The sequence below is a fragment of the Benincasa hispida genome, chromosome 9 (genome assembly GCF_027475165.1).
Source record: "Benincasa hispida cultivar pf3 chromosome 9, pf3_genome.v1.1, whole genome shotgun sequence".
NCBI lineage: Eukaryota > Viridiplantae > Streptophyta > Magnoliopsida > Cucurbitales > Cucurbitaceae > Benincasa > Benincasa hispida.
In genome coordinates, this window is record NC_143486.1 from 17,885,545 (window position 1) to 17,910,296 (window position 24,752).

At 38.0% G+C, this 24,752-nt stretch overlaps 1 protein-coding gene across 1 annotated transcript in view; it reads right to left on the reverse strand.

The window, feature by feature from the left end:
* Positions 1 to 24,752, reverse strand: part of LOC120085486 (Carbohydrate-binding-like fold) — a 30,800-nt gene that overhangs the window by 2,431 nt on the left and 3,617 nt on the right. The window contains exons 7-23 of the mRNA XM_039041474.2: positions 19,225 to 19,286; positions 18,955 to 19,038; positions 18,439 to 18,598; positions 18,029 to 18,144; positions 16,543 to 16,671; positions 15,433 to 15,504; positions 15,142 to 15,237; positions 14,979 to 15,056; positions 11,465 to 11,593; positions 11,117 to 11,293; positions 10,230 to 10,433; positions 10,029 to 10,142; positions 9,684 to 9,931; positions 9,242 to 9,284; positions 8,912 to 9,160; positions 1,524 to 1,754; positions 490 to 581 (exon numbers count right to left, since the gene is read on the reverse strand). Coding sequence (XP_038897402.1) covers positions 490 to 581; positions 1,524 to 1,754; positions 8,912 to 9,160; positions 9,242 to 9,284; positions 9,684 to 9,931; positions 10,029 to 10,142; positions 10,230 to 10,433; positions 11,117 to 11,293; positions 11,465 to 11,593; positions 14,979 to 15,056; positions 15,142 to 15,237; positions 15,433 to 15,504; positions 16,543 to 16,671; positions 18,029 to 18,144; positions 18,439 to 18,598; positions 18,955 to 19,038; positions 19,225 to 19,286 — 2,284 coding nt within the window. The remainder of the gene's footprint in view (positions 1 to 489; positions 582 to 1,523; positions 1,755 to 8,911; positions 9,161 to 9,241; positions 9,285 to 9,683; positions 9,932 to 10,028; positions 10,143 to 10,229; positions 10,434 to 11,116; positions 11,294 to 11,464; positions 11,594 to 14,978; positions 15,057 to 15,141; positions 15,238 to 15,432; positions 15,505 to 16,542; positions 16,672 to 18,028; positions 18,145 to 18,438; positions 18,599 to 18,954; positions 19,039 to 19,224; positions 19,287 to 24,752) is intronic.

A 24,752-nucleotide genomic window follows, 5' to 3' on the forward strand; every position in this document is an offset into this window, starting at 1 on the left:
CTACCCAATTAGCTACCGTTCGCTAAATGCCAACTCTGATAATAATATTGTAAGAGATTCTAGAGAGGGGTATGCAAGTTTTTTGGCAATATACTCTTAAAATGTGTCAGGTTTTATGTTTCAATATCCCATAAATGATTTAACCAATAAAAAACTGACTTTATAGTTTATAATATATAGAAATGTACTTTTAAATATTGTGAGAAATATTAGTTCTTTGCTAAGCTTTTAATTTTATCATTTATTATGAGTTGTGGTTTCTTTGTATTTCACTTTACATGTTCTTTCACTATTTCAGAGTTAGTACCTTTTGAGCAATAGTCTCTCATGAAAAGCTTTATCTCTGGTTCAAGAGAAATTGTGAAAAATACAAGAAGAGTGGGAAAAGTTTATTTAAACGCTCCACTCTTAAAGTACTCCAAAACCTACTCCCAAACATACTCAAGAAATATAAAGGGAAAAAAATCCATGGAGGAGGCAATAAGAAACCTGTAAGCCACACGGGTAGCCTGGAAACTAACTTCTCTGGATTCCCCAGAATCAAGTTCTATTGTCTGAGCAGCTGGTGAGAAAGCATACTCCTACAAAATAGATGAAATTATCAACTTCATAGAGAAGAAATTACAACATTAGTTTGAAAACACTACTACAAAAAGGACGTTGGTTTCAAAATTGTTGGATTAACCTGTATTTTGTTTTCAGCAGATAAATGAAAAATTCAAGCAATATTATTATTACAGCCTTCAGTTTCTTATCAAAGAATAAATAATAATATTATTATTATCAAGCATCCTCAATACTTTTGATCGACTTGCAACTCACAACTCAATGCTAATACTCCAGTCCCCTATATTAGAATTCTTACAACACCACAAATTAATATAATGTTCCACAGGAAGATAACCTCGACAAAAAGCAATATCAACCAGTCATTCATAGGTAACCGAAGTTACAAAAGAGTTTGTGTTATCGAGTTTATTTTTCTTCTGACAATTTCTAGGATACTTCAGTCTTCATTTTTTTTTCAATGCCTAGGCAAAATCTTTTTCCTCTCTATCTATTGCAATTATTCTTCCATCGAGATGAAAGTAAATAACTCTTACCTGAGATCAAGAAGTTCAAATTAAACCGTTATGGAAAAAGAAACCTATTTCTTTCCAACTGACAATTATGTTTGAGAAACATTACAAGAGGGAGGATGAGATGTGCTCCAACAAAGGAAAGGAAATTTACAACAAACTAGACCATCTACGTACAAAGGGTTAAATATCAAAAGTAGGCACTTTCCCAGAGATTTTCCAAATTACCAAATTGAAGCAACTATGATGGATTCTTTTGAACAAGCACAAACTATCAACAACGGAACATTTAACATCCAAAAATGAGCCCAGGGGAATGTTAAAATAAATCTCAATTAGTTCACGTTAAAGCCCCATACCACCAATATGGCAGCTATTGTATATACTACTACAGATGATCAGGGGAAGAACAAAACAGAACATTTTAATAAATTTTTCAAGTACCTTCAGTAGTGGACGCAAATAGAAAGTTCCAGGAAAAAGATCATTGAAAAGGAATACTCCACCAGCACTAGACACTGAATTATTTCTATAACCATTATCACCACTCAGAGATAATAGAACTGAAGGAATAGGTTCTTCGCTATTATCTCTGGCATGAATTTTCACAGAAATTTGACCAAGCTTCTGACATGAAAATGAATAAGGTCCAACACGCTCCAAATGAAAGCCAGACTGCAAATTGAAACATTAGCAAAAATGAGAAAAAAAGGCAACCTTGCTCATTTTAAAGAAATATGATCAACTTAAAAACTCTCTTTATTCACAAAGTAATGGCATCGAGAGACGAGAAAGAAAATCAAAGTGTGCACATGCGATTAGAATAGCCCAGTTCAAGTCTGGAGGTAATGACTAGTGGTGGCTCCCTGATCAATTTATCAGGTGTGCAATGCATGGTAAGAGTGGAATCAGGATAAAGTTGAGTAACTGCTAGTCATGGACCATGGTAATCAACAGAGAGAATGGTGCAGCCTGGAATTGGAATTCCCCAAGAGCACGAACAATTCTTCATTCAATACCAAAAGCATGACTACAAGACCTAGCAACCCATTTATTAGCCAACGAGAAAACTACCAAAGAGACAAAACCAACTAACTAAATAATAACTAAACTAATTAATAAAAGCCACAACAGCCCATAAACAACACCGAACCCATCAGCAGGGCAGCTAACACAACAACGTTATTATTGGTCAAGTACAACAAACAAACTGCAACTCTCCTTAATACTCTCTTGTTGAGTCATCCTTTCAAATTGAAGGAGAAGCTTCCGTGGAAGAATCTTTTGTGGTCCATTTAGAATGAAAGAAACCAACGGACCTTTAAATCAAAGGCGACTACATATATGATTTTTTTTATAATATCCTTTAAATTGCCTTTTCTTGGTGTAAAATTCTATCTTCTCCTCTTATATCATTTCCTCTCTTTTGTCCAATTGGAGATGTTTATTTTTTTTAGTAAAAGAAACTTTTCATTGATAAATGAGATCAGGGGAGAACCCTAAACATCAAAAGGTGATTACATAAGAGAGCCTTAATTAGTGACTAAAAAGGATAAGCTCAAATGAGTAAAAGGGTGACTTGTTTTACCAAGAAAAAAAAAACAAAATTGTGCAGAAAACTAATTCCATAAAATGATTGAAAGAGGAAAAAGAGTCATTAAAAAGCTGTCAGTTCCTTCACCCCACAAACTCCAAAAAAAGCACGCATGAGAACCAACCAAACCATCTTCTTAGTACCACCAAAAGGATGACCCACCAATAATGAGGCCAAAGCATCAGAGATCGAATTAGGACATATTAGTCCAATTGGAGTTGTTTATTGTAATTCCTTTAGATTGGAGGTCTCTCTTTTCCCTTATTTTGTAATTTCACACCTCAATGAAATTGTTTCTTATAATAATAATAATATTAAAAAAAAATTGTTAGGAAACAAATTTCATTGATGTATGAAATTTACAAAAAAGGGCCAAAGCCCAAGCCAAAGGAGTTAGATAAGAGATCTCCAATTGGAGATAAGGGAAGACAGGGTGTTTAAATTAAAAGAAGAAGAACATTTACACCAACTCATAGCATGAAGGAGAATGAGTTCAAAAAGACGGTTGGTGAACCATAAGAAAGCACGAATCAGATGCATCTAAATGAGCTTCTTGTTTTTGGTAAAAGGATGTCCAGTGAGAGGGTAGGATAATGCATTATCAATATCCTTTGGAGGGCAGTGTACCATCCGAAGGATGAAAAGATCTTTTTCCAAAACCCCTCAGCAAAGTGACAATGGATGTCCAGTGAGAGGGTAGGATAATGCACTATCAATATCCTTTGGAGGGCAGTGTACCATCCAAAGGATGAAAAGATCTTTTTTCAAAACCTCTCAGCAAAGTGACAATGGATGAATAGGTGACTTGAGACAACAATGGGGAGATAAGGTCATGTGTGGAAGCCGTCTCTGTATCCTGTCACATGTATTGATGGCATCATGACTAACTTCCCAAAGGAAAAATTTAACCTTTTTTTGGGTAAAAATTATTCCAAATAGCTTCGTGAAAGGGGTGATCCAAGGATTCCAGGTCAGCAACCAATGCACAGGAAAGGGAATTCGTGGAGAAGGAACCGGTAGAGACAGGTTGCCACATCCATCTTTCCTTTGGATTGGAAAGGTGGACACCATTGATGGTGCTCATAAGATCAAGCCAATCTTCAATCTCCTCCTCCTGAGGTTTCTCCTATATAAAAGAGACCAACCCTATCTAGAATCCGAAAGATCGTGTATAGAGGACAGTTTATGATTTGACTAAGAACAATCGGGAGTAACTCTTATTAAAAGGAGAGGCTCTAATCCATCTGTCATGCCAAAAAGATGTGCTCTTCCCGTTGCCCACTTTTATATTGACATTGTCTTTAATAAGGTGCATGTGCTCCATGATGACCCTCCATGGACCTTTGATGTAATTGGGTAAAGATCGTGTATAGAGGACCGTTTATGATTTGACAATGAGAACAATCAGGGGGTAAATCTTATAAAAAGGAGATGCTCCAATCCATCTATCATGCCAAAAAGATGCGTTGTTCCCCTTTCCCACTTTTATAGTGACATTGTCTTTTAATAAGGTGCATGTGCTCCATGATGGCCCTCCATGGACCTTTGATGTAACTGGGGAAAAAGGTATTGGGCCATGACTTATGAGTAGTCACCCCATATTTAGCATCAACAACCTGTTTCCATAAAGCCCCATCCCCATGGTAGTATCTCCAAACCCATTTTGCAAGGAGAGCAGGATTTTTATCAACCATACTCTATAACCCGAGGCCTCCTTTATCCTGAGTTTTAATGACTTTATCCAATCTAACAAGATGTGAACCACGATTTGATGAGGCACCCTCCCAAAGAAAATTCTGAATAATTTTTCCATATTGTTGGCCACCGTGGAGGGAAGCTTGTATAGGGACATGTAATAAGTGGGGAGATTAGACAATGTGGCTTGGAGGAGAGTATGGCACCCACCCTTAGAAATCTGTTTATGATTCTATGATTGAAGCCTTTTTTCAATCTTCTCAATAATAGGGCTCCAGAAGGAGACCAATTTTCGCTTACCAAATAAAGGAAGTCCAAGGTATGAGCATGGCCAATGACTCGAACTGCAATTATACTTCCCAGCAAACTGTTCCAGATCATCAATAGTGGAACCAATAGCTAATAATTCAGTCATGATATGATTGATATTAAGACCCGAGGCCTTCTCAAATGTTTCAATAAGACCGAATAGGTTATCAAGAGATTCATCATTTTTTTCAGTGAAAAGGATGGTGTCATTAACAAAGAGAAGATGGTGCACCTATAGGGATCTCGACCCAATGCAGAAGCCCATAATCTGTCCTCTAGAACTAGCCTCAATCAACACTCTACTGAAACAGTCCATGATGATGACAAACAAGAAGGGAAACAGAGGATCACCTTGTCTAAGGCTCCTCGAAGCATAGATCTTACCTCTAGGTCAACCGTTAATCATAATAGAGAAATTTTTCAATGAGATACAGCCCTTAATCCATTTGCGCGCGGCGCGCCAAGTGGTGCCAAAGCCTTTGGCCTGTAGTACAATATCCAGAAAAAACCCAATCGACTTTATCAAAAGCTTTGTCAATATCAATCTTGACTCCAATACCCTGTTTCTTCTTCCACACATATTCTTCTATGATCTCATTCGCAATCAAAGATGCATCAAGGATTTTTTGACCCTCAACAAAAGAAGATTGGTAAGGAGTAATGGTGTGAGGCAAAAATTTCTCGAGTCTCTCTGAGAGGACTCTAGCAATGATTTTGTATTGGCAAGAAATAAGACTTGTGGGTCTATAGTCACTCACATATCTAGCATCAACCTTTTTGAGGATAAGACAAATGTATGTATCATTCAGGCTTGCATTAATAATACCTTTCCTAAAAAATCTGAGGATGTTCCAATATCTTTTAAAGAATTCAGCAGTAAAATCGTCTGGACCCGGGGACTTGTTCAATCCAAGGTTCCTGATGGCCACCAAATCTCCTGTTCAGTGAATGGAAGCTCCAGTTTGTTGGTCTGTAAAAGGGTTATAGAATCCCATGGTTCGATCTGGGGAAAATGTCTATGTCCATCATCTTTCAAGTAAAATGCTTCATAGAAAGAAACAAATTCAGCCACTATCTTACCTTCAATAAGGAGGCTGGTCCCATCCCTCAATAATACCTCCATAACTGTACTCTTTTTTTTTCTTGGCATTCATAAGACGATGGAAAAAGGATGAGTTCATGTCACCATCTTTTAACCATTTATGCTTACTCTTTTGTCTCAAAGAAATTTCTTCTTTTGTGTTATGGAAAGGATCTCTGCCTTTAGCTGTCTCCTTTTCTAAATATCAGAACGGTTGAGGAGGCCAAGCTCTTCCATGGAGTCTAATACAGCAAGATCAAAAAGAAGCTGGTTTTTCAGGATTATCAAGCACCCGAAGGTGAACCTGTTCCAATCCTTGACAATCCCCTTGAAAGCCTTCAATTTTTGCATAATACCATGGGCCAACCAGTCTATCCAAGGGTTTTCACTCCATTTTTTTTATCAATGGAAGAAAATAACAATGCCCCAATTCAATAGATCTCAGCTGCAGAGTAAGATCGGGAAATGGTCAGAAGTAGGCCTGTCAAGTTTTCTCACTGTGGCTTCTTTGAATTTTTTCAGTATGGGTTCAATAACAAGAAACCTATCCATAAGGGTCAAAGTGGGTATATCCCTACCATTAGACCACGTGTAGAGGCTGTTGTTAATAGGCAAATCAGTAAGGTCCGAGCAATCAATGAAGAAGTTAAATTGTCTCATACTTATGGTGATTGGTCCGGCCCGAGATTTTTCAAGTCTCCATGTAGAAACATTAAAATAACTTCCCAAAATCCAGGCGTTCGTGCACAAAGCTGTCAAATCCTCCAATTCCTGCAAAAATGAAGGCCTGTCCCTATAATGGCAAGGTCTGTAACCCCCCGTCAACCAAAAACTGAAACCATCAGCAATAGAAATGAGACTAGTTAGAGTGTAATGACCTTTGGTGTGAGATAGAGAAGGTTGGATCGTTCCACACAATGAGAACACCGCCCGATGATCCATTTGCTTTTACAGAAGTCCAACCAATGTTGCGAGAGCTCCATATGGATTGTATAAGCAAGCGGTCGAACCAAATCGTCTTAGTCACTTTAAGGATAAAAATGGTCAGGTTATGTTTCACAATTCCCCTCTTAGTGAGAGCCCGTTTTTCCCACCCATTAAAGGCCTCTAACATTCTAAGAGATAATGATCATAAAATAGAAAGTTGCCTGCCGAGATGTGAGGAAGAAGCAGACTTGTCATAGTTGATGGAGAAGTGTAAGCCGGATAATTCCCCGAGGAATTGTTTTTGTTTTTTAGCCATTTTATGGTTTCTCCTTGCTGCAGGGGCCATGACACAGAGCTTTTTTTAAAAAAGCCATGGGAGGAGTACCTTCAGAAAATGACTTGGATCCTCAGTATTGTCTTCCATGTCTGTGTCCATGAAAGAGTTTTCTTCATGGTCGGAGGAGAAGTGTACTTTGTTTCCAACAACAATTGTCCAACAATTCTGTCTTGTATTGTAGACCTTAGACCCTATCTTACTATGTGTGTATGCTTAAGTTAATGTATCGTATGTATATTGTTTGTAAAACGGTGCTTAGAAGTTTTGAAGGAAATTATTCTAAGTGTAGGAAGAAGTATAAAGCGGGAAGATGGTCTTGCCATGCCATGCGTCTAAGGTTACAAAGAGGAAAAATGGTTAAGTGTAAGGCTTACGTTAAGGGCCATGAAGAACTTAGTGAAGGCTAAGGCATGCGGGATGCATACAGCCAAACTTGTCTAAGAGGGCGTAAGCAGGGCGTCAAGGCAAGGGCTAGGCGGGCCGCAAGGTGCAAGTTATGTGTTGGCTTGATGGGCGCTAAAGAGCGTCGTAGAGGCTTTGGGAGATGCTGCTATGCGACAAGTGTCAATGCAAGGGTTTAAGCCGTGAGGGTAGGGGACAAGGGCTAGAGACGCGTTGGCAGAGAGGGGTCTATGCAATAAAAACCAGCCTGTGTGATGGTATTTCAAACTATACATTGGTGTGAGATGGAAGAGTTTGGCGTATGATGTATCAGTTATAAGAATGTTTAGTTAGTTAATTTTTAGGTGTTGTAACTAATAGACCTTAACCAACTACCTTTTAATTATAGGTAGTCTTTGTAAAACAATTTGGTTTTAACCCATGCCTATAAATAATAGATTAGGTCAGTATTTTGGACATAATAAAATCATTTGAGAGTTTTTTCTATCCTTTGGTTTTACACCAGCTTAATTACCGAGCTTAGTGGGCCAGACGACGTGTTTAGATGCCTTAAGTATGCTTGGTGGTTGAGTGTCACCATATTAAGCCACTGCCCATGCTTGCCTTAGTATAAAAGGGGGAAGTCAAGTAGGAGAGCTTGGTTTGACATTACAACTCGTGCTAAGGGGGGAAGGTTGCTACAAATTTGAGGTTTGTTCAATGCTGAAAACGAACTGAGGCTGCCAAGAGGAATTTCTCATGAATTTGAGTTGAAGTTTGAAGATTTTCCCAAGTGTTCCAAGCTTTCGAATTTCTCGGGCAGGTGAAGATTCATAAATTTTGGACTCGACAGAAGAATCAGAGGCTCAAATTGTAAGGTAAGGAAGTTAAGATGTTTGAATAGGCATGCAGCTACATTTGAGGGTTAAGCACACAGCTGACGGGTGAAGCTGTGCGCAATCGAGTGCGAGCACTGGCTGTGGTGTGTGCGCGCAAGGTGAATGCAAGGTTGTGAGGGAAAGGAGGACGCCGGCCGGACGCGTTAAGGGAAGCGTTAGCAAGTGCTTAACGCATAGCCCATAGGCACCATGGGCGTGTCCTGGAGCCTAAGTGAGCGTTGTGAGGGAATTGCCACTTACGAGCTGAGCGCAAGGTAAACTGTCTTGTATCATGTTGTGATGAAATATGTTATGCGATGAAGTATTTTATGCGATGAAAGTGGTGAGGGCTGTCTAAGGGTGAAGTTAAACTTAATAATGTAAGTTAAGCTCAAGAGGGAGCTAATAGTTTTAACCAAGGGTATTTCATGATGTTTCAGGGAAAACGCAAATAAGAGAAGTCTATCATCTTTTGAGGAAGTAGCCTAAGACGGTGACTAACAAAATCTATGAGGAAGTAGCCTAAGATAGTGACTGCAATCCGAGAGTTAAACAACTTGAGAGGACAAAGAAATGAAGTTACTGCAGTATAACGGAGAAAATGTAAATGACTTAAAAAACATTTCGGACCTTCATAGCCTCAACTCTATAAGTTATGTCATCAGATAATGGTCCCGCAATAAATGAGCCATCAATATCAGTGGCAGTTTCAAGTACCAACTCCCCGTTTTTAAGGGAAGCAACATAACTTTCTCCAGCAGCAATAACACTGATATGGACGCCAGAAAGAGGGGGAGAAACTGATCCTTCAATGTACAAACCCAACCGACCAAAAAATGTAGGAATAGAATCTTGACATCCATCATTTTTCACCAAGACCTGATGAAGACATTGAAAATTAAGCTTACAACGTAGATCACTTAATACCTTGTAAACTTGAAAAGAAAAAATAAAACTCACATGGTGCTGTCTAGGATAAAATAAGATCTTCCTCTCCTGATTCCTACAACAACCACAGTTCTAAGTCAAAAACATGCAGTGCAGTTACAGCTCAAACTTAAAAGCAATCAGATAAGCGAAATTCTTTTTTTTTTTCTTTTTTCCATCAACCAACTAGACAAGAGAGGACAAAGCCCAAGCTATAGGATTACACACACACAGAGAGAGAGAGAGAGAAGTAGACATGTAAGGACAAAGCCCAAGCTAAATATAAGAACATCCCACATCACTTCCAAGAACCTAATAGAAAGACAATATATGTAAGAATGGGAGTTCAAGATGCAAGTGAAAAAGTACAGGTAAGTTTCAATCAGAAGGATGATACTCTCTCTCCTTATGAATTAAACAATCAAGTCTAATTCTTCAAAAGATGCCACCAAGAAAATATTCAACGAAGGCGGACCTGGTATCCACAGGAACAAAGGTGAGTTCCTCTCCAGAGCTAGCCCAGACAGAGTACTCGTACAAGACAGGATTCGGTTGATCATTGGCATCGGAGGTAAGTTTGGCTTCAGTGTTAGCAACCACACTGTCTCCAGCACCCACAATGTTCAACAGGATACTTTCAGGTAATTCATATACACCAAGTGAGACTGGATCAACATTAATTTGCCCCTTCAGTAGATATTTTTCTCCTCTTAAATAGATGGGCTGATTATTTGACAAAAAAATAAAGAGGAAAAATTAATCCCATGTAAATAATGCACACAAGTAAATAGTCAAAAACAAATTTGAAACAATACAACACCTCTAGGTTTAATGTATCAATTTTAGTGGATGAGCTCCCGAAGGAGATACAAGAGTTGGAAAACTGAACTTCGTGCACTCCAGGAGACTCCACACATATGTACTGAGAACCTTTCTGCGTAACACAGGGAATCAATTGCAGTTTCGTGCCCGCAACAACCATAGAGTAAAACAGAATTTTGGAACTTGCAGAAGAACTAACCTTGATTTTCAAGTTCAGAGGTGGCCCATTCATTTGAGAAATATAAGCATCCACATCATGAGTAGCTATAACGTTAACCCAGTAACCTTTTTGAATAAATTCAATTCCATGTACATCCTCAATACCAACATCCACTTCAATAGAGTTTCGCTCCCAGCACCAATCATCTTTACCAACCATGCCTTGAATGGATGAGTGTGAAGCCTATTAAAAGATAACTACTCAGCATATATATCTATGTACAAATTCTATATGATGAAATTACAAAAAGAAGGCAGATTGCCTATTACATTAGAATTACAAAAAGAAAGTTCCCAATGGGATGTGAGATAAGAGATAGTAAAATCTTTAAAGAAAGGATAACTATTACATAATAAAAACCAGAGATTTAAGAAAATAATTAAATTATCTCTCCTTTTCACAAATTATATAACTATTTCATTTACTCCAAATGGTCCAAAAGAAAATTCTAACGTAATCGCACCAAAGAATCTCCTTTTCTCCCTGGATGTCCTAGCAGAACATATGATAAAAGAGATGGTGCTAACAATCACATCACAAAAATTTATCTTTTTTCTGTGGGAAAGAAACATTATATTAACTAGTAGAATATATGGATGATGCAATTGACACATATCATTTCCAGCCCCCAAACACAACAACGCAACAACTCAGATGAACCTAATTCAAAAATATAAATTGATGTATGAAATTGTTTCTTAACATTTTTTTTTTTTTGGAAACGGAAACAAAACTTTTTATTGATGAAATGAAAAGAGACTAATACTCAAAATACAATGAATGTTTCTTTTCAAAAAAAAAAATACCAATTCCATCTACAACCCAACCAGAGATCAAATATAAACAGCAGGGTAAAATAGCTATACCTCTATCCTGTATTTTCCAGGGATGACATCTTGAAATTGAAAATCGTTACTCTCATCTGTCAAACCGATAGTCTTCTTCTCACTAATAAGATTACCAGCCAATCTCTGGAGGGTAATAGATACTGATGAACCACATCTCTCTTTGCATGTTACAGAACCGAGTATATTGACTAGTGCCTTGAAAACCAATTGTAAGAAACAAAATAAATTAATGGAAGCATATAAAGAGAACCTTATCAGGTGAGGAAGATGAGAATATCCTTTTTATAATTATCAACAGATTCACTAATAGTGTACAAGCAGTAAGTACCAAAAGCCTAAGAGGTCCACAGAAATTCAGAATAGTACCTGTGAAAAAGGAACATTCAGTAAGGGGCTTTTGACTGTAACATCAACATAAGATGGCGAGAACAGTAGTCCAGGGGCACTTTCTGGAGAAATTGCCATAGCAGATAGGCGATATTCACCAGGTGGAACCTGAAAAATTTATAATACAATGAGGAGACATGGCTAGATAGACAACTCAAGAAAGCAAAAGGATCTCACCAACAAAAATAATTTGCAGACTTGCCTAAATACCAAAATCCAAAAGCAAGTGTTAAGACCCTATGTTAGAGCATTGGGACACTGAATTAAAGTGTCAATGCCCCTTTAACGATTATAGTCGTTCCTCTTTGATTTCCAATTGACATGAATTATTTTTTTTGAAAAGGAAACGGATCATTATATTATAAATTAGAGAAATGAGCTAAGGCCCATAGTACAAGAGGTTGACATGAATTATTGTAACACACCTTTAGGTGATGGGAGCCTTTTAAGCTTCTTTTCATTTATCAATGAAATTATTTTTTGTAAACATAAAATAAATAAATAAGGTGTCAATGCCCATTTCATCCTCGTATCTCTATGTTGCTTAGCACTTAACACAATCATCTACAATGTCCCAACCCTGCCTAGATCATCTCAACATTGTTCTGAGTTTTCTTGTAAAGGGTAAAGTCTGTTTGCACCGCAAGGGGCGCATTTTGGAGAGTCAAGAAGGAAATTCAATTGAGACTAAATTGGAGAGCAAGGAAACTATTTGAGAACAAAGAAAAGGAAATTTCAAGGTCTGGAATCACAAAGATTAATTCTGGGATGGACAATCAACATAACAACATTAAATTCTCATACTGCATATCAAATATTGTTGTATTAGCCTCTGTTATGAGTAGCTAAACTAGTGTTCTTAGGTATTGATGTAACCAAGCTTGTTAACTCGTGAAACACAATACGTATCAAAATGAAATTTTAGAGTATTGAGTATTCAGACTTATCATGTATCATTAGTTTCAATCTTTGCCCAAGATAGAGAAATAAATAGCTAAACATTAAATGACTCCTAAATACTCAAGACTCCACATTCATGAAAATTGAAGTGAGAAAAAGACCATTTGAAAAAAGAATTAAAATGTAATAAACAAAATTAACTAATGGCCAAGATTGAAAGAAGTGAAAAGTCACTTTTATCATGGGACACATGTATTCTATTCATGAGAGAAAAAGCAGGATGGCTTTAATTATATTTTTAGTAGTTTTAAGGATATTTTGATTTTTTTTAATCTGGTTATATTAAATATTCTGCTGAGTGTGTATGGTAGATATCAAGGGAACTTTTCATTTTTCATTTTCCAGTTTTCATTTTCTCTTTCTTCGACTTTGTCTTCTTCAATCCTCTGCAACTTTTTTATTCCTTTTTTTCTTCTAATCACCAGCCAGGATTTCGTTATTTTGTGATTTTCAACCAAACATCGTCAACCATCCACGAGTCTTCTTCTTCCGCGCCAGAAACAATCCAACACTAAACCCTTATTCTAAGAAACAAACCATAGAATTTATCATCACGGACCAATCCAAGACTAAACCCTAAAAGCAGTATTTTGCAATCTTTGAATTTTTTTTTTTTTTAGTTTTATTGATTTTTGAATCAATTCAAGAACAATTCGTACGATTCACAATCTTGAATCGTACAATATCTATTATTTCCAATTCAAACCCACCAGTTGTATCGTTCCCCTTCATTTCGATTTAATTCACATGTAATGTGCAATTTTACCAACAATCGATGTAACCACAGGATTTTTATAGCTAGATTAATATTTATCTTGATTCCATGAATATGAATTTGGTTTACTTTTTTCTATTCTTCATTTCCGTACTTTTAACCTACTAGTCAATTAATCTTATATGTAAAAAAAGATCTTACACTTAGGAGAAAGAGTTTAAAGTTAAAACCACAATTCATAACTGATAGGTAGGGTCTTTAAATTAGGTATTTAGAATTTTTAAGAGGTTACAAAAAGGCTTATTCGTTAAAGACTTTGTATGATATTGGAACTAGATAGAAATATTGGTTTCTTAATTAATAAAGAGGATTAACTAGTGCTTGAGAAAGACAGTTGATTGTTAGAATCTTGACCTATAGAATTATTATTCGTTCTATAGAATTATTATTTGTTCAATTTTGATTAAATTATTAATTGACTCACAATAGTTATTTTTGAAGTCAAGTTTCTTTGGATCTTCTTTCCGTCGATATTCCTTGGTATTTATTTTGACTATTTCATTGTTTGCCTCCCATATTGTTCATCTAAATAAAACTGAGAAATTGTATCTGCGCTACTTGAGTGATCTAAAAATCCAGTTTACACTCTTTTTGTGCTATCCCTATATTGAGACTTCACATTGTACCCTTATGGTCAGCAAATCTCACCACAGCCCTCCCTACATTCTCCAGTCACCTATAGAAGCATCTCAAAATATTCTTTAGTTTATTTTTATCTAAAACTCCCACACGATCCCCTCCAAGGACCTCTATTTCCTTTCAAAGGAATGGTCTCCATCTACTACAAAAAGCCATAGCCATCAACTATTGGAAGTACTAGCCTGAGCAGACGTTTTCTAAGACAGGAGACCAAATAGTGAGCTGTGAGCATAAAGACATTTGTTAATCTTCCATTCACGTAATAAGGAATCAAACACCTCAAAAACTTCAAAGCCTCTTCGCCATATTTGTTAATCTCTAGCCATTGGACTCCTGATTCTTCTAGGTTTTTCTCGTGGTTCTCTTTCACTTGTTCTCTATCCCTTCTCCACCCAAAACTGCCTCTGTTTTCTTCTCCTTCTGAAACGTCAAAATCCCTAGGAAGGTGGAAAAAAAAACTGTGTGGTAAAGCCAACACTATGGAGTGGCAAAGACATTCTTCCCTTATTTTGTCCCATAGTGTTGCATTCTAAAGACGTCAAGGTCAGGACTTCATCATTTATTACGGGAATCTCAGTTTGTTCAATCTCTTTGGCATCGTCGGTTGGAGGCTTTCAATTTGTGTGTGGCTTGAAGTCAACTATCAAGATGGTTATCCTATCATTAAAAAGGTGCTCCTCAGCTCACCTTTTCAGGAGAAAGGCAACTTCTTGTGGTACTATAGTGTCTTGTCTTTGCTATTCTATTAGGAGTTTGGCTTAAGAGAAACAATAGGATTTTTATTTGGAGGTGGAAAGATGGGGTGATGAAGTTTGAAAGGTTGTTTGATGCCTCTGGTGGGCTTCAATTGCTAGGCCTTTTCTATAATTATGATCACAGTTTGATTTTGTTGGGATGGAGTCCATTATAGTTTTCAGGTCTCCTTTTTGCTGGGGCTTAATTTTCAATATACCCTTGCATACTCTTTCATTTTGCTCAATGAAAGTTCAGTATGTTAATGTTTTAAAAACATAAAAACAACATTTTAGAGGAAAAAGGGAGAGAGAGCCAGAGTGTCCTTCCAACATTGGCTAACTAGAACAATGTAAAAAGTATTGCCATTACTTTAGGGAAACATACCTCAAAACAAAAATTGCCACTTTCGTCAGTTTGTTTGACTTGAGGTTTAACATTCTCTGGACCATGAGTCAATGCTACCTAAAGTTCAGAACAGAATATGAAAACAAATCATTTGACATGCAAAGTACATTCACGAAAAGAGATCGAAAGATATAAACTTTACCTTGGACTTGTAACCATCTCCAATAGTTTGTACGACACCACAGACATCATATAAAGTTGCTTTAATATCAGCAACAGAAATCATGTTTGGCAGAACCTGGACATGCAAAGAATATAAGAATAAGAAAGGACATGAAAAATAACACCTCCTTTATGAATTGAACTATTGAAGACTATTAATTCCTACATAGTAATTAATATAAAATAGACTTAAGCATCGCAGCATGAATAACATTTATTACTGAAGCTTAAGAGCAAAAGTATGACGATATTTTTTTAATTGATACCATACCATATAGTTCTCCAGTTTGTTGAACTTGAAGTGCTCCTTTCTAGCTTCAATTGTATAATGGTTAGAAGTTACCTAAAACATTAAAATGGGAAAAAAATGATCAAAAGAATGAAAATTATTAAAATAACGATCACAATTATCAAAATTATAAAAAGTACAACAATATAAAAATTAATTTGATCTTAATAATAATTATTTAAATACACACACACACACAATAAAGAGTAAAACTAAACTAAAATACACTACTATTCAATTCTAACAAGAATTTACAATTATCTTTCAGGCATTTGAGCTTCAAATTATGCCAGGAAAGCTAGCAGATTTTTGGCTTCTAATGTGCTGGATATGGCATAAAAAGACCATTGATAAGAAAATATCTGGCGGGGTATTCATGTTGAAGGTAACCTGAGCATATAGCAAAGCCTTCATCTTCTCAATAAAGTTTTTTGTTTTTTTTTTTTTTTTAACTGTAGTCAAGAGAAGTCGAAACCTATTTTTAGAGTAGCCAATAGAATGAATAATCTGCTGAAGTGTTTGAAGCCCTTCAGATATTTTAAAAATGAAGAAAATTTTCTAGAGGCTACCATCCATCTAGTGTTCAGATGTTTATTACAGCATTTGGCTTCTTAATGGAGTTCAAACCACAAGATCTTTTGTATGCAGTCTTTCCATAATTATAAGAAATTGAACAGCATTCTTGTGATAATTTTTCTTTGGGAGGGGGTCCTCTTATCAGTCTTTTTTGGACGATCGGATTAGATAACGTGGTGTTTCATCTCAAAAACAATTGGCAATGAGAGGAGTAGCTCATATGTATTATAAAGATAGTGAGGTCCCTTGATTTTTCTCTGTGGGATCCTCAACAATAAAAAGTAAAATAAAAAGTGATGTGTATTCTGAATATAACCAGCTATTAAACTAAAACTACAACAATTAAGTAGAAACCTCATAAACATAAAGAGCTTAATTTGTTTGCTTTAACACCGACCATTTATTCAAATACCGCTCATAGCAATTCCAGTGTGCATAAATCAAGAGCTTAATTTTTAGTAATACAATTTGTCTTAGTCTTTATTAATCAGTGTGACGTGGAACAAAATGGTCTACCTGATCGAGCTTGTAGAATCCTTCCTTGTCAGTGACTGCTCTGTCATGACCATCCACTATAATTTTGACACCTTCCACCCCTGCATCATTTGCATCAACAACACGCCCCCCAACAGAAAATCCAGTAACCTAAGCAAACCAACAAGAATAAGGAAATTTTTTTTAAAAAATCAAACCAAATAAAAACTCATTAAATTACAATTATACTTGATAACTTCCAACATAATTCATTCTTATTAAATTATGATTTGGTTTTAACTCTCAGATTGTTGGTGGCTTCGGCTGGAGGCTTTTATATTTTTTTGTTTCCTTATGAGGCTATGTTATCTATAGTTTTCGTGGCAATTTTCGATTCTCACGACTTTTGTCTGGGTTGGAGTTTCATTGGCATGGGTTGTCCTTTTAGGAAATTGATTCATCATGATTTCCAGCAGCTTCTTTGGAGGTTATCAAGCATCTTTGAAGTTTTTGGAGCATTTTTTAAGGCTATGTTTCATCAGTTGTGGGTTTTGCTGCCAAAGTATCTCCGGCCGGATTTTTGGTTTGGAACTTTGGGTGGTGTTTTCTTTCTAAGTCTTCTGTATTTTCCTTTTCAAGTCTTTTGTTTGCAATGGTTATCTTTATATTTCATGGCTGTTCTTCGGTTTTTACCGGATTGTGAAAGCTTTAGTGTTATCGTTGTTTTCTTTTATTTTCGCTTCATTGTTATTTTGAGCATTAGTCTCTTTTGATTATATCAATGAAAAATTTTGTTTTTTTTATTAAAAAAAAAAGTAAAAAAGTAACTGCTTAATGAAGGTTGAGAAAATGATATCAAAAATTATCTCCTACTAGCTTGATACCCAATTCTTCTTTTCTTTTTTATTTTTTTCTTTGGAAAAAAAAGATTGTACATTTCATTAATTATCTCCTACTAGGGTGGCTTTGTCATCAAGTTGTCATAGTTGGAGGCTGGATTTTTCTGATGCTCCTCTCCAAGTTCTTGGTGCCTTTTTCTATTTGTCTGGTTCTAAGTGGTTCACTGGTTCTCCAATTATTCAAGTTGAGCTTCAGTTTCAACGTTGTTTGGAATTTTCATTCACAGAGCCAATTGTTCTATCTTGGGTTGTATTTGTTTTGTATTTGTGTCAATTTTCTGAACAATTCCAGCTTTGGGTTTTTTTTCGGTTGTACTTGATTTATCTTGCTTATTTTGTTTCATTGTACTCCGAGCATTAGCCTCTTTTCATTTCTTCAATGTAGGTACTCCGAGCATTAGCCTCTTTTCATTTCTTCAATGTAGGCACAAGGAAATACAGAAGACCAAACAAAATGCTTCTACCTTAGTTTCACCTACGTAAGTCTTTTCATTGTTCAAATTATTATGTAAGGGAGAGAGAAGTGAAGTTGATAGCATGATATAAGGATCAAGCTGAATCAAATACTTATCATCTAATTCATATTCGATAAACTGCTGGCAGTATACAGTGGTAATAGCATTTGGTACCTGAAATTTTTGAGAAATTGTAGTGTGTTGATGATCAACATTCACAGAGATGACGCTAGGTGAAACATCAAAAATAGTATTTTCACCCTTGTAGTACGGCAAAAGCTCATAGAGTCCTGTAGGAAAATTAACCAATTAAAATTGGTCACATGAAAGATGCTACCACTGCTGAGATTTGTTGTAATTAAGACAAGAGAAATTTCTTTTAAGATCAGGAAAAGTTTAGAATTAAAACTCAGAGGAAAAGGTTTTAGTGACATGAAAAGAAAAGGATTAAAACAATAACATACACTAAACTTCCTACGATTATCCACTGCAATAATAGTCAAGAGAAACAAGCACCACTAATTCAACACCACAGAAGAACTTTGATAACTGATATAGCTGACAACCATCAAATAGATAATTACCGCAAGGTATTGCTTGGAATCTAAACATCCCATCAGCATCAGATACAGCATGACATAGAGCTTTTCTTTGTCCAGGAGCATTACCAGGACCTTGTGGACAATCAACCTCTTTGACATCGTCTGAGAATAAATAGAAATGAACTCCCAGAATTGGGTTTCCCTACCAAAACAAAAACACAAGCTTACTGTCTACACATAAAAGTGGGTGGAAAGAAAGCTTGCTCGCAGTGGAAATCCAAAAGATGACAACAACAATCTCATCTTATGAGAATAGAGTTCGTTAATGGATTTCCTAGTTCAATTATCCCAACAACAACAAAAAGAAAAGGGAAAAAGCTTCGGGAATTTTTTTTTTTTTTTTTTTTCTCAAAAGGCAACATTTTCAGGTTACGAATAATTTGATCATGTTCTGGTCACAATAATCCCTGTCCAATAATATATATCATGGAAGAGAGTAAAATGTTCAGAAAAAATAACGGAGGAATCACTGAGTGTTGTTTCCAGAGGACTGCTTACCTGAGCAACAACAAATCCACGAATATCATAACCTGCAACATAAAAAATTTCTTTGACAATACTGTTTCCAAAGCCCAATTTAACCTGCATAAAAGATCCCTCGTCATAAGTGACCCATAAATCACAATCCTGTTTATAATCATGTTAAAACTTGCTGTGGAATAGGAAACTACAGGTAGTGACTCAGTGAAAAATAAAATCACTAATAGAGGGGACAAGGTAACCTTAAAGTAAAATTGAATTAGGAGGAAGGGATGAAAAGCACCAAACCTCTGTGGAACCTCTAGCTTCAACATTTATGTCAGGGTGTGAAGCACGTAAGTTATATCTCCCTGCACCATCAAATGTACATGCAAAACAGGAATGACGCATCAAAAATTTTGACAATCATTTCCAAAGGAAAGCAATCTAAAGGGGGAAAATGACAATCTGAGGGACCAACATAATACAGATACTTCATATAGAATATTGAACAGATCTGCCGAGGGCATTTGGTTTCTTTTTTTGTTATAAGAAACAATTTCATTTATGTAAGATGTATGAAATTACAAAAGCAGGGAAAGAATCCCCAATCCAAAGGAGCTACAAACAAAAAGATCTTGTAAAGTCTTTTTCTTTTTGTTGAAATACGTTAAATTAGCCCTAAGGGCATTTTTGTCTTTTTACTATATTTGCTAAATTAGGGTTTCACCTTATTCTATTTATATCTGAGGTTGGGTCTATTGTAAACATGACATAAAATAATAAGTTCTTTTCTACCGTGGTTTTTCTTCCCTGAATTAGGGTTTTCCACGTAAACTCCTTGTGTCGTCTTTTTTTCCTATTTCAATATGGTATCAGAGCAAGGTGATGAAACCCTAGCCCCGGTAGAAGAAACTCAGTCATCAAACTTGATAGATGAAGGTACGCTGACTAATGAGGCTGTGATTCAAGCAGCGGTTGACCGCTATCTCCGAACCATCATCCCAGGTGGCTTAGCCGAACAGATCCAACTGGCGAGCCGAACAGCAGGTGGTGGGATTGCTCCAGCTGGCGCGCCGATTAGCTTCCAGTCTCAGCCGGTCCAACTGAACACCATCGATCGGACCTTTCCAGCCGAACAGCAGGTGGTGGTGGAAGGTCACGCTTTCCAGCCGGCGCACGCGAACGGGTCACAACCGATCGGACTCTCGACTTCGCTTCAGCCGGCGCACGCGAACGGGTCACAACCGATCGGACTCTCGACTTCGCTCCAGTCGGCGCACACGAACGGGTCACAACCGATCGGACCCTCAACTTCGCACACAACTGTCTCAGCCTCGCACGTTCTCCAACCGGCGCACGCGATCGATCTACAGCCGGTAGGTATCTCGGCGTCGCACAGAATCGGATCTACACCAGACGGTCATGGGTTTGCTCCAGCTGTCGGGTCGGGTCAGATCGGCGCGATTTCTTCAGCCTCACAACCGATCGCCGAGCTGTTTGTCCGTTACCCACCATCACAGCCGTCTGGGAGCAGCGCCGGTCACGGGCTGCCGAACTTTGCCGCTGGTGGACTTCCGGCAGTAGCTTCATCACAGTACCATGGTGGACAACCTCTTCCTCATGTATATCCAGTTCAGCCCCAGTTTCGAATGGGTGATTCCATTGAAGAAAATCCCATGGTGTTTAGACAGAAAAATTCCAGATCTGAATCTCATGGGGAACTCCAACAACAATTAGTTAGTCTTCAGCAACAGATGGTCGCCCTGGGAGCCAGATTGAATGGTCATGATTCTTCCCCGATGTATTCAGAAAATCCGGTATCAATATTTCCTACTCCTCCAACTTCTAATCTTTTATCTGGAACAATTGGAAATTCTGCAGGAATGATCACGGGAGAGAAGTTGAATGGACAAAATTACTTCTCTTGGTCCCAAACAATTAAAATGGTTCTTGAGGGACGCCATAAGTTTGGATATTTAACTAGAGAGATACCACGACCGAATCCTGGGGATCCTCAAGAGCGTGTCTGGAAGGCAGAGGATTCTTTGCTCCGCTCAATGTTAATCAGTAGTATGGAACCACAAATCGGGAAACCCTTACTCTATTCAGCCACTGCCCGAGATATTTGGGATGCAGTCCGAAGGTTATATTCGAGGCGTCAGAACGCATCCCGCCTGTATACTCTACGTAAACAGGTTCACGAATGCAAACAAGGGAGCATGGATGTAACGTCATACTTCAGCAAGATGTCATTGTTATGGCAAGAAATGGATCTATGTCGGGAGATCATCTGGACCTGCCCACAAGATGGAATTCAATACTCCAAGATAGAAGAGGTTGAGCGTGTGTGATTTTCTTGCCGGGCTGCACCCCAAATTTGATACAGTTCGCAGTAGAATACTAGGGCAGAAACCAATTCCGTCTCTCATGGAGGTCTGTTCAGAAGTTAGATTGGAAGAAGATAGATCGAGTGCAATGAACGGGCCAGGTGTTACCACTGTAGAGTCAGCTGCCTTCGGGGTGAAGTCCGCTGGAGCTGATGGTGACAAGCAGAATAGTAAAACACCCCCAGTTTATGAGCATTGTAAAAAACAATGGCACACGAAGAATCAGTGCTGGAAATTGCATGGTCGCCCTCCAAATGGTAAACGTCGCCCTCCGAATGACAAGTCGAAATCTGGGCGTGCTCTAGTGGGTGAATCAGTTGAGGGGGCTGCACAACCTCAGACACAGCCTCCAGTGACTAATCCTGGTGATTCAGGTACCATAGGAATCGGAACAGTTGCTCAATCAGGTAACCCTCAATCTTTTAGTTTCCTTGCTGAAGGGAATGAGTTATGGATTCTAGATTCAGGAGCAACCGATCACTTGACTGGCTCATCCGACCGGTTTCTCTCATACTATCCAAGTGTTGGAAATGAGAGGATTCGAATTGCGGATGGGTCCTTCGCTCCTGTTGCTGGAAAAGGCAGACTGTCACCATTTCAGGGATTAACTCTACAAAATGTCTTACATGTGCCCAAAATTTCTTACAACTTATCATCAATAAGCAAAATAACAAAAGATTTGAACTGTAGAGTTGTCTTCTCACCAGATACTGCTTTGTTTCAGGACTTGAGCTCGGGGAGGACGATTGGCACTGCCCGATATGACAGAGGCCTATATTGCCTTTCTACAGATGCTTCCTCCAGAAGCTTGTTTAGGACTAGTCTCTTTTATCTTCGTTTACTATATCTGAAACAAATTATTTATTGTGGCATTTTCGTCTTGGACATCCTAGTTTTCAATATATGCGATATTTGTTTCCTCATTTATTCCATAATGTGAATGTTTCTTCATTATCTTGTGATGTCTGTATACGTGCTAAACAACCTCGCGTGTCATTTGTTTCTCAGCCCTATAAGCCTACCTAGCCTTTCCACCTGGTCCACAGTGATGTTTGGGGTCCCTCGAGCATCGCTACCCTGTCTGGTAAACGGTGGTTTGTAACTTTCATTGATGACCATACCTGACTTACATGGGTATATCTCCTTGCTGATAAGTCCGAGGTTTTATCTACCTTCAAACAGTTCTATACCACTGTATTAACACAGTTTAACACAAAGATTGCCATCCTCCAAAGTGACAATGGTCGTGAGTTTGTCAACCACACCTTCTAGGAATTCCTAGTGTCAAAAGGGATCATCCATCAAAACTCGTGTGCATATACTCCACAACAAAATGGGGTAGCTGAACTGAAAAATCGCCATCTCATTGAAGTTGCTCGTTCCTTGATAATTCCAGCGTCTCTTCCTTCGTACCTGTGGGGAGATGCGGTTCTTACCGCAGCTCATCTAATTAATAGAATGCCTTCACGAGTTCTAAAGTTTCAAACCCCTCTTGAGTGCTTCAAAGAATCCTATCAGTCTACCCGTCTTATTCCTGAGGTTCCTCTTCGTGTGTTTGGGTGTACAGCCTTTGTTCATACTCATGGTCTACACCGGACTAAGTTTGCTCCACGAGCTAAAACATGTGTGTTTGTCGGGTATCCCCTTCATCAGCGAGGCTATAAATGCTTTCATCCATCTTCCAGAAAATATTTTGTCCCTATGGATGTCACGTTCCTTGAAGACAAACCGTTCTTTCCCGTTAGTCATCTTCAGGGGGAGACCACGAATGAAGAGACTAACAATTCCACGTACTCCATACCCATAAGCCTCAGCCTTGAGCCCAGTCCGAATATTCCTGAACCTAAGCTTAGTCCCAATATTCCTGGACCTAGTCTACCTAGTCTTGAACCTAATTCTGCTCCTGTTGTTCCCGTGTCGGTTTTTCCTACTAAACAAGTGCCCTGGATAACATATTATAGGAGGAATCTCAGAAAGGAAATTCAGGAAACCTCTGGTGTTCCATCGGAAAGTGTCCAAGCGTCGGAACCAGCTCAAGTTCAAGATCCCGTTGTTTCAAAGGAGAGTCTTGAAGAAAAGTCTGGGAACATAGAAAATGATGAAATGAGCTCAGAGAAGGTTTAAACTTCAGGAAGGGATGGGATGCTGAAAGATCCTCAAGAGGATGCAGAATTGTCTCAAAAGTCTGATACTGAAGAGGGACAGACGAAAACTGACAACTATGATACCACTCTGGATATGCCAATTGCTCTAAGAAAGGGAACCAGGTCATGTACAAAATACCCTTTGCATAGCTTTCTGACCTATAGTAACTTATCTCCTGTTTTTAAGGCTTTTACTACTCAGCTAGATGCTCTAACAATACCTACCAGTGTACATGCAGCCATGGAAGTTCTCGAGTGGAAAGCAACAGTAATGGAGGAAATGAGAGCTCTTGAGGCAAATAAGACTTGGGAGTTAGTAGCTCTCCCTAGAGGTCACAAAACAGTTGGTTGCAAATGGGTGTTCACAGTGAAGTATAAGTCTGACGGAACACCCGAGAGGTATAAAGCCAGGTTAGTTGCTAAAGGATTCACTCAGACGTATGGGATTGATTATTCAGAAACTTTTTCCCTAGTGGCTAAGTTAAACACGATTCGTGTTCTTCTGTCTGTCGCCGTGAATAAAGATTGGCCCCTACATCAACTAGATGTAAAGAACGCATTCCTAAATGGTGAGTTGGAAGAGGAAGTTTATATGAGTCCACCTCCAGGTTTCGAAGCTAAGTTTGGGAATCATGTTTGCAAACTCAGGAAGTCTTTATATGGGTTGAAGCAGTCTCCTAGAGCCTGGTTTGACAGGTTCACCGTGTTTGTTAAGTCCCAAGGGTTTGTTCAGGGGCATTCTGATCATACCTTGTTTACCAAAAAATCACCCTTAGGAAAGATTGCTGTGTTGGTAGTGTATGTTGATGACATCATCCTATCAGGGGATGATACGGCAGAAATTGCTAAGCTAAAACAAAGGATGGCAAGTGAATTTGAAATTAAGGATCTTGGTAGTTTAAGGTATTTTCTAGGGATGGAAGTGGCAAGATCAAAAGCAAGAATATCTGTTTCTCAGCGGAAGTAGACTCTGGACTTGTTAAAGGAAACAGGAATGACCGGATGCAAACCTATTGACACTCCTATTGAGATCAATAGCAAACTGAAAAGTGTTTCGGAAGGAGTTCCTGTGAATAAGGAGAGGTATCAACACCTAGTAGGAAAACTGATTTACTTGTCTCATACTAGGCCCGACATCTCCTATGCTGTGAGTGTAGTAAGTCAGTTCATGCAGAGTCCATATGAGGAGCACATGGAAACTGTGACTCGAATTTTGAGATATTTAAAGTCTACCCCTGGGAAGGGCTTGGTGTTCAGGAAACATGACACACGAAGCATCGAGGCATATACTGACTCGGATTGG